The sequence below is a fragment of the Rhinoraja longicauda genome, chromosome 33 (genome assembly GCF_053455715.1).
Source record: "Rhinoraja longicauda isolate Sanriku21f chromosome 33, sRhiLon1.1, whole genome shotgun sequence".
Taxonomy (NCBI): domain Eukaryota; kingdom Metazoa; phylum Chordata; class Chondrichthyes; order Rajiformes; family Arhynchobatidae; genus Rhinoraja; species Rhinoraja longicauda.
Genome location: NC_135985.1, coordinates 13,459,712 through 13,470,485, shown reverse-complemented (window position 1 = coordinate 13,470,485; position 10,774 = coordinate 13,459,712). Strand labels below are relative to the sequence as shown.

General features: G+C 37.5%; 1 protein-coding gene across 4 annotated transcripts in view; it reads right to left on the bottom strand.

Moving 5' to 3' along the window:
• Positions 1 to 2,964: 2,964 nt before the first annotated feature.
• Positions 2,965 to 10,774, bottom strand: part of secisbp2l (SECIS binding protein 2-like) — a 52,379-nt gene continuing 44,569 nt past the window's right edge. For all 4 annotated transcript variants that reach the window (XM_078427595.1, XM_078427591.1, XM_078427592.1 and 1 more), the window contains 3 exons: positions 9,763 to 9,917; positions 7,623 to 7,839; positions 2,965 to 6,906 (listed from right to left, as the gene is read on the bottom strand). In XM_078427595.1, coding sequence (XP_078283721.1) covers positions 6,254 to 6,906; positions 7,623 to 7,839; positions 9,763 to 9,917 — 1,025 coding nt within the window. In that variant the 3' untranslated portion in view covers positions 2,965 to 6,253. The remainder of the gene's footprint in view (positions 6,907 to 7,622; positions 7,840 to 9,762; positions 9,918 to 10,774) is intronic.

The window sequence follows — 10,774 nt, the reverse complement described above, 5'->3', positions numbered from 1 at the left end:
TGAGTCGGTTGTGGCTTTTAGTGTTGGGAATGGCCTTCCCCCATTCATAGAAACATAGAAAATAGGTGCAGGAGGCCATTTGGCCCTTCAAGCCAGCACCGCCATTCATTGTGATCATGGCTGATCGTCCCCAATCAATAACCCGTGCCTGCCTTCTCCCCATACCCCTTGATTCCACTCGCCCCTAGAGCTCTATCTAACTCTCTCTTAAATCCATCCAGTGATTTGGCTTCCACTGCCCTCCGTGGCAGAGAATTCCACAAATCTCTGGGTGAAAAAGTTTCTTCTCATCTGTTTTAAATGGTCTCCCCTTTATTCTTAGACGGTGGCCCCCAGTTCTGGACTCCCCCAACATTGGGAACATTTTCCTGCATCTGGCTTGTCCAATTCTTTTGTACTTTTATACGTCTCTATAAGATCCTCTCTCATTCTTCTAAACTCCAGTGAATACAAGCCGAGTCTTTCCAATCTTTCTTCATATGACAGTCCCTCCATCCCAGGGATTAACCTTGTGAACCTATGCTGCACTGCCTCATTAGCAAGGATGTCCTACCTCAAATTAAAGACCAAAACTGCACGCAATACTCCAGATGTGGTCTCACCAGGGCCCTATACAACTGCAGGACCTCCTTGCTCCTATACTCAAATCCTCTCGTTATGAAGACCAACATGCCATTAGCTTTCTTCACTGCCTGCTGTACCTGCACGCTTACTTTCAATGGCTGGTGTACAAGGACACCAAGGTCTCGTTTTCACATTTCCCCTTTACCTAACCTGACACCATTGAGATAATCATCTGCCTCCTTGTTTTTGCCACCAAAGTGGATAACCTCACATTTATCTACATTATATTGCATCTGCTATGCATCTGCCCACTCACTCAACCTGTCCAAGTCACCCTGCAACCTCCTAACATCCTCTTCGCAGTCACACTGCCACCCAGCTTTGTGTCCTCAAACTTGCTAGTGTTACTTCTAATTCCATCATCCAAATCATTGATATATATTGTAAATAGTTGCGGCCCCAACACAGAGCCTTGTGGCACTCCACTCGCCACTGCCTGCCATTCTGAAAAAGACCCGTTTATTCCTACTCTTTGCTTCCTGTCTACCAACCAATTCTCTATCCATGTCAATACCCAACCCCCAAAACCATGTGCTCTAATTTTGCTCACCAACCTCCCGTGTGGGACCTTAACAAAGGCTTTCTGAAAGTCTAGATACACTACATCCACTGGCTCTCCTACATCTACTCTACTTGTCACATCCTCAAACAATTCCAGGTTAGTCAAGCAGGATTTCCCTTTCATAAATCCATGCTGACTTGGACCAATCCTATTACTGCTATCCAAATGCACCGTTATTACCTCTTTAATAATAGACTCCAGCATCTTCCCCACCACCGATGTCAGGCTAACTGGTCTGTAATTCCCCATTTTCTCTCTCGCTCCTTTCTTGAAAAGTGGGATGACATTAGCTATCCTCCAATCCACAGGAACAGATTCAGAATCTATTGAACATTGGAAAATGATCACCAATGCGTCCACGATTTCTAGAGCCACCTCCTTGAGTACCCTGGGATGCAGACCATCAGGCCCTGGGGATTTATCAGCCTTCAGTCCCATCAGTCTACCCAATACTATTTCTCGCCTAATGCAAATTTCTACCAATTCCCGTCTACCTAGATCCTCTGTCCTCTCGTACATCTGGGAGATTGTTTGTGTCTTCCTTAGTGAAGACAGATATGAAGTACCTGTTCAACTCTTCCGCCATTTCCTTGTTACCTATAATAATTTCACCCGTTTCTGCCTTCAAAGGACCCACATTTGTCTTTACTGATCTTTTTCTCTTAACATACCTAAAGAAGCTTTTACTGTCCTTCTTTATATTCTTGGCCAGCTTTGCATCGTACCTCATCTTTTCAGCCCGTATTGCCCTTTTTGCTACTTTCTGTTGTCCTTTGAAAGTTGCCCAATCCTCTGGCTTCCCGCTACACTTTGCTATGTTGTTCAGGGCTTTGATTTCAGGCCCACCTTATTCGCTTCCAAAACTTCCTTGAAACTTAGTTATTGTCTCCTTCTCCAAAATTCTCATCCCACAGACACAAACAAGATTCCCTGCCTCATTCATGAAAATTAGGTCTAATATTGTCTCTTCTCTCAAGACTTTAAAATACTGGCTCAAGAAGCTTTCTGGGAAGCATTTTAGAAATTCTACCCCACTCCAATGTCTACTAAAAATGGTCCCTGATAATACTGAGGAAGTTGAAGTCTGTTGTCATTGCAATCCTATTATTCTTACACCTCTGATATCTCTTTAGATCGCCTGCAGTATTATTCCAGCAAAGTAATCACATCTCTTTTTACATCTAGGATGTTATATTTGAAGAGCCTTGTGAGACATCCTCATCACTGCAATTGCGATCTCCTTAAATATTTGCAGTGTTCCTTCTTTGTTTACTCTTCTATCGTGCATGATGTCACTTTACCATTGAACATTAAGTTGCCACTGCAGTCGTGCTTTGGAACTCTAACTCGAGCAGTGCTGGAAGCAGTGTCTCTGAATATTTTCAAGGCAGAGATAGATTTTTGATAATAAAAGGTGAAAGGTACCATGAAAGACATAATGTGGAGTCGGCGAGGTGAACGAATCAGGCTTCTCATTCACATGATGAATGTTTAATTTTTTTAATCAACTCAAAACAAGATATAATACTGGTATTTTACTTCCAACGATATGGCATGGATGGAAATTTACAATATACTCGGTCGTACTGTAAAACTGAAAATATTTGATTTAATGTTAAGAGCATAGTATTTCAGGATGAATCCAAATTTACATAGTTATACAGCAATAAATGTACTGTAGGCAAAGTAGTTCAGACTAAATCTTAGACATTGGAACCCATCTTCCAATGCTGAAAATGAAAATAAAACTAGCAATGAATTACACAATGCAAGGAAAATGTAATAATCAGCAAATTTATTAGTTACAGAAGGGAAATTCCGATATTTACATAGTGCAAGTATATCTTTTTAATTATGCAGTTATGTACATTAAATGAAATGATATATATGCTGGTCACACAAGCAAAAAAACTCATCACCCTTCATATAACTAATGTTCAAATTTCACTTTGCATCTGACTTTCTATTTTGAACTGGATTCCAAATGAAGGCAAGATATAAATCAAACTAATGTCTAGCAAGTGGCGCATTACTGAATATTACAGCCTGTCTTCTGAGATTCTTGGGAGAAAACATAACTGTATAATCTAGTTTACAGCATTGATTAGGCAACTACTTAAAATTCCCAAATAGTACAATTCAGGGTCAGGACACTTTACTTAGTTGGCCAAATTTGAAATTCCTCCAATGAGTATTAGTAGCCTAATAAATCAAGTACTCACCAGATGCACACTGTCCTGGGAATGTATCCGAACAGAAACATTCTATCGTTTGCTATTCAAAACAAGAGCAATGTTCATGAAAAAAAAAACTAGTTCCTATTAATTGAGATAAGTGTGACAAATCACAAAGCTATTCACACACTATTAGTACAATATAATGAAGGTGAGGGTCTGAAATACAATGGATTTTATGTTAGCTTTTTAACCACCAACTTGATGGAATGTTTTTCTCTTTCTTGAACAGTGAATTAATACAGAATAGTATTTAACCATGTTCAGGACATCTACCGGCAATAGAAAGGTGTTAAATTATGAACTCGGTTAACAAAATCTTTGAGTTGTTTTGCATAATATATTATTATTTATCAGGAATTAAATATTAAAGATTATTTGAAAGTTGCCATAATTTGAATGTGAATAGTTCTATTTTGGGAAAAAATTTACAAATGGAATTAACTATGAAACAAAAAAGATAAGTATGTCTCCCCTATAAAGATTAAAAATATTTCCTTAAAAGTGTTTTCAGCACCAGGTGTTGCTACAGACCAGGTTATGCACAACCTACTGGTGACACAAGGAAGTGCAGACTTCCAAACACCTAAACAATGCATTACTGTGGAATCATTAACTACCATCTATCAGAAAATTGCCACACACCAGCAGTGTTTTCCCATTTCCACAAAGCAACAGTTTTAATTGTGAAAGGATTTTATTTTTTGCACATGAGAATAGGTAAAAAATCCTCCAGTGAAAGTTCTGTACCATTTTGAATGAGATGCTTTCTTAAATTCAATTTAGTTTCTATAACCATCTAAAAAAGCTCATACATATGTGCAACAGTCTTAGTGTTGCATAACTTTAAAAAAATGAGGACTCACAGGCATCAGTTGTAATTAGATTTAAAAATCACAATTGGAATCTCAGTAAAGAAACCCTGCATGTTTAATATACCCGACTCAAACCCTGAAACTGTAATGTAAGACAAATGTGAGAATTTCTTTAAACACCCTTGCAACCAAAATGATTTCCTTTGTTAGTGTACAGGTTTGATCTTATTTTTTTTTTAAAAGAACTATTAAAACTATGTGCATTTAATGGTATAATGCACCCTGTGAATTTTTGTGACTCCTGCAGTCAGTTTAGTGCAAAACAAATTTCCACAATGATCATGATGCAATTAAAAAGTCACAGGTGCCATTTGCATTATCAAGTATAATGCTAAATAAATGTAATCTTGGATGGATCTATTTCTTTGTCAACTTTGAACATTGTGCCAGTTTTCAACGGTTACAAAGATGCAAATGTATCTCATTGCCTCTACCACCAAATGTTGTAATGAAAATATTATTTACTACTATAAGTAACAGCACCATAAGTACAGTTTATAACTATACAAATAGTCAAAACTGACATTTTAAAAACACCTCTCATGTAATCCAGAATTGCAAGCTTGATGTAATAAAATGGTCCATGGACATTTAATGGTCCAATGGAGATTGTTACAGTTGTGTAAACTTGTATTGTACAATGTTGCTGAGGAAGATATGAAAAATGTTGCCTGATCATCTCAATTAAAATGAACTATTTTCTACTATGTCCCATGCACATACAAGGTCAATTTTCACATTTTTGTTTCAGGTTCAAGTCCAAAATTTCTGTTTAGAATGGCAGCAAAATAGTGAACAACATAGAAAAGGAGAATGAAGAAGAGCTGTACAACATCCATTTTATCAACTTTCCCTGAATACACAATTACACAATGTTGATACAAGCAAATTCCAGACAAAGTCTATTAGGTCCCTGTAATGCTATTTTTTTAATTTTTTTTTTACAGCTAGTAACATTAGATAGCTTTATCATATACAAGTATGGTTACATGCATCCATCAATCTATTGCACAAAACTGCACACCACTGGAATTTGAAGATCAAAGTAGTAGTTTGTACAAGGAATACATTTTTTTTTAAACACCACCATTTTGCTGTTTAAGCTTTGTTGAGATCAATTTTGTTTTTTTAAATATCAGTCCAATTAAATTCTGATACAAAACTACTGCCACTTAGACTGATTTTTTTTTGTAAACAAAACTGCGGGCTTTTTTCCATCAACGATTTTTACATTTTCTCCAAAGATTCAGAAAGGACTTTCATAAACCATCTAGAAAAACATTTTATGATTCACAAAGACACGATTTGGGTCACTAGAGGATAGATTTTTAAATGACAGAACTCTTTAATGAGTGACTTTATGATCTATCCATACAAGGACTAAAATTGAGATGACAAGTTATAAACAGCAGATTTTTTCTTTATTGTTCCTATACATGTTCCTGAGGTCAGTGATGTACTGTTTTGTTTACAGTATCTCTAGGTAGACTCGAATGATTGCTCAAAAATTCTATAGCTAGGCATCAAGTATTAAAGGCTATGAAATTTGATTAAAAGATTCTGAATTAGTTACTGTGACAAGCAAAAGAATAGTAATTTGATCCAATTAAGAGTTAACAACGGAAAATTGGTAGGAGGGAATATTTTAAGTCCAAAACAAATTCAGGCTTTGCTAAAGGAGAAACATCAAAAGGATACCAAACATTATATCGAATAAAACTCCAAGTATTTTGTGGATTGAGCTTTTAACTTTCAAATGTGCATATTGTATTTTTGCTGTGGTTGAAAATAGATTTGTAACCCACTTCAACAAAGCATTATCTTTAATGGGATAAAATGCTTTTCCCAGTTGCTTGTGTATTATAATGTAAAAATTGACAATGTTTTTTTGTAATCCCACGAATCTACCCAAAAATAAACTGTGCTCTGAAAGAGAGCTGCTGGTCTGGGGGCTAGAGTTATGAGCAGGTTTGGCTCTCCGATTCTGCAGGCTGGGAAACTTCGGTCTCTATGGTCGAATCTGCTTGCTCCACCATTTCATGTTCTTCTACATCACATTGCCCATTGCGATCTTCCTCTGTACTCTCAGTATTTATACTGAGCTGCAATATTTCCAGTGTTTTTTGTGCTTCACAGACCCAATCATCAATTCTACTGCTAAATGTTACCATGACGGCAACAGACTCTGGGATATCATCTTCCTCCTCCTCCTCCTCCTCCTCCTCCTCCTCCTCCTCCTCTTCATCATCATCCCCCTCCTCCTCCAGCATGTCTGGTACAAGAGTACTTGTGGTGCTAATCATGGAGGAATTAAGAACATCCCTGCAGCTACCATCAAGTGATCCTGTCTCAGTGCTCTGTTGAGAGGCCCACTCAAACATATCATCTGCTTTTCCTTCTCCCTTGTCTGAACCAGTGAATTTTGGTGGATGGGATGTCTGGGCCACAGAGGACGTAGTGGTTATTCCTAAATTTGTTTTGTTAGTACTGCTTGTGACTGCTGGTAAAGTTATAGACTTCTTCAGAGCAGCAGTCATGCTTGGTGTGGCTTTCTCAGTCTCAGGACATTCCGGCGCATCAGTGGCCTCTACTATATTTCGCCAGTTTGTTTCTTAAAAACAAAATGCATTACAAAATTACAGATCAACATTTTAGAAGAACAAAAAGTTAAATGTAAGACATACCCAATCCTTGGTAAACAAAGAATTGTAGAATTAGATCAGATTGTACAGTCTTGAAGTATGTGGTATAAAAATAGATAAATGGATTCAATTATACACAAATTTCATGCAAATATGATACTCCATCAAGATACCTCAATTTTTAAGTGTCTTAGTTCATCCAAAGTACCAATTAATTCAGATATCTCCATAAAGTGATTGTAAAGTAAGAAATAAACCAGAAGCCTGGCAAATATTACAAGATGATAACCAAACCTCAAGTTTTCTCTCATATCCCAGTGCGATTAAAAAGTAAAATACAACAATAATGTGTGAACAAATCAAGGCTTATCCAAATTTAACCATAAAACTTTTACATGTTACATTGGGAAAAAGTTAGAAATATTTGTTTGAAGAAAATTGAAAGACAAGACATTTTTAAACAAAGAACAAATATTTGAATATTCCAATCTATATTAAAATACAGAAGACTCTGGGACTTAAGCATTTTTCATTAGTGTATTTGTGATCATTAAGATTAATCAGTCATGTCTGCCTAAAACAAATCTAATAGCCATTTAGTATAGTCAGAGTAATGTGCATTGTACTAGTATTAATCTGGTATTTATAATACATTGGTAAAGTGATCCAAATACTGGTTACTTACCATATTCCTTTTCATTCACTTCAGAAATAGGCTCAGATATCACGCTACAAAATGAAATTGCACTTGCTGCAGAAGGGTTGCGAGAATGACCCATGTGGGGAACTTTTCTGGTGTGCTTCATTGCCTCTTCAGCTTGTTCTTGCTCCAAAGCTGTTACCATATCACGATATGCCTTGCGGGCCTCTTCAGTTAATGCCACCAGCTTATTAAACAAGTTCTAAGGAGAGAAATTACACAATTGCTTATCTCAAATAACATTACTTATCTGTTAAAGTCTCCTTCAAAAAGTTGATCAAGGGAAAAAAAAATCACAATGCTTGGAGTAACTCAGCAGGTCAGGTAGCATCTAGGAGAGGGGGAATGGGTGACGTTTCGGGTCGATACCCTTCTTCAGACTGTACCAGCATCTGCAGTGATTTGTACCAGCATCTTCAGCTATTTTCCTACAATGCTTGGAGATAGTTTGATAAGCAAGACATACAAAATAAGCTTCCTTCCTGCTGTTATAAAAGTTACCACAGAGTTGGAAAGTGTAGTTTGGTGTGCTTCCCGTCATAGGCTGGGCACGTGTATAAGAATTGGGATGTCACATTGCAGTTCTACAAAATATTGGTTAGATTGCATCTGGGGTTTATAAAATTTGAAGGACATAGATAAGAAAACTTTTCCAAGGGCAGTGGAGTGGCACAGGTTAAAATTAAGAGGGAAGAAATTTAAAGGAGATCGGATAAGTTTGTCACACAAGGAGTGGTGAATATCTAGAACGAGATGCCAAATGAGGTGGGAGGTAGATACAATTGCAACATTTCGACATGTAGTTAGATAAGGCATAGAGAGATATGAGCCTAATGCGGGCAAAAGGAATTGGTGTAGAAAGGCATCACGGTTGACATGGACAAGGTGAGCTAATGGGACTTGTTTCTGTGCTGTACAATTCTATCACTTTAAATATAGACGGTAATGGACCAACAGTTTGTTCCTGCGCTGTACCACTATGACTTTATATAATCTAAAAAAATTAATTTTAATAACTGACTGATCAATCCAAATCCACCTACAAGGATAAACAAACTGCTTGCTGAACAAATGTCTTTGCTTTGAACTTAAATACATTACGACATTTAAAAATTTTCAACTTCATGTATAGCCTGCCAATTAGTTGTGGTAGGAGTCCACTGGTGTTTCCCAGTAAATAAAACATGCTCCATTTATCTATCCAATTAGCAAAAGCTGGCAGCTGCATGGATTCAAGAATACCAAACATTGTGCAATTACCAAGGCATAGGCTGTGAATCAATTATGAGAATTGAATTGGTGGATTTTGAGCAAGTGTGAGGTGTTGCACTTTGAGATGTCGAATGCAAGGGGAATTGATGTACAGAAAGATCCTGGGGTCCAAGTTCATAGCTCCCTGAAAATAGCAATACAAGTAGAGTGATAAAGAAGGCATATGGTATGCTCGCCTTCAATCAGTCGAATATAAGAGTAAGGATGTCATGTTGCAGCTTTACAGGACTTTGGATAGGTGGTATTTTAAGCATTGTGTGCAGTTCTGATCATCCAATTCCAGGAAAGATATGGAGGCTTTGGAGAGAGAACAGCAAAAGTTTATCAGAATGGTGCCTGGATTAAAGGGTATAAGGATAGATTGGACAAACTTGGATTGTTTTCGTTGGAGCATTGGACATTGATTGGAGACCTGACAGTAGTACATAAAATTGAGAGAGGCATAGATAGGGTAAACAGTTATAATCTTTCTCCTGTGGAGGAAATGTCAAAAAACTAGAAGGCATAGCTTTAAGGTCAGAGGGTAAAAATTTAAAGGAGATGGGGCAAGTATTTTTACAGTGGTGGGTGCCTAGAATGTACTGCTGGGGGTGGTGGTGGAAACAGATACAACAGTGGCATTTAAAAGGCTTTCAGATAAGCAAGTGATTATGCAGGAAATGGTAGGATACAGATTGTGTGCAGGCATAGATTACTTTAAGTTATTTGGCATGTTTGGCACAGACATTGTGGGCCAAGGGCCTGTTCTTGTGCTGTACTGTTCTATGTTCTATGAATTGTACTGTGCAGAAGTTGTGCCAGAATTGAAATGGAAGTGTACATTGAAACGGAAATGAAAAGTCCAAAAACCTACCTCAGCACCACTGTAGTTGAAAATGCCCACGACACTGACAGGAACAAGTTTATTCACACAACGACCCAGCGCTTTACGTCCAAGGGCAAAGACAAAAGGAATTTCTTGTTCCCGAGCCATAGTAATCACATTGTATAAAGCTTCATCTAGTCCACCTAAAAGAATGGAACAAAGAATTAATGTGCTGTCCCAGATTAGCAGTTTGAAGATGGGTCTCGACCCGAAACGTCACCCATTCCTTCTCTCCAGAGATGCTGCCTGACTTGCCGAGTTACTCCAACTTTGTGACTATCTTTAGCAGTTTTAATGATGGTGAAATTGAAAGCAAATGCTATCATTACTCGGTGAAAGTAATTTCTGACATTGGAATACATCGAATGAAATGCAGAAATCCACTAATTACTGTCAATAATATCCCACCCCTCCATTTACTGCATTGTTGAGGTCTTCACTAATCAACACACTGTTCTATCCAGAACTTTGTTTTCATGCATTCTCACTATACTGCATTTTTTAAAAAACAATTATTTCTCAATTATCCTTGTGGCCCAGGAGGGCTGAATTTTGTGTGTGTGATCCCTTAGTAAGTTAAGTTCCAGTTGAATTAAAAATATTTTACTTTCCTCCAATATGTAGGTTTATTGAAAGCTATTTTGATACCTCAGAATTACACTAATTACAAAGTCAGTTTGATGACAAAACCCCACACTCTTCCCCATGGACTCCCACACTTCATTGCAAATCAGATAGAAAAGGGACAAAATTTGTTCCACAGAATCCACTTATACATTCTGGGCAGATTTTGACTATGCTCGCTGGAAATTCCAGCCCTTTACATCACCATTAGATTCCTACAATACCAAGTAGGAAAATACTGAAATAAAAACAAAATGCTGGAAAAAGTCAGCATGGCTACGAAAAGGTAAGTTGTTAATTTTTCAGGTGCAGGACCCTTCATCAGAATTGAGAAAGAGAGAAATAAAGAAATTGAGGGAAGCAGGTGGAACAAGGG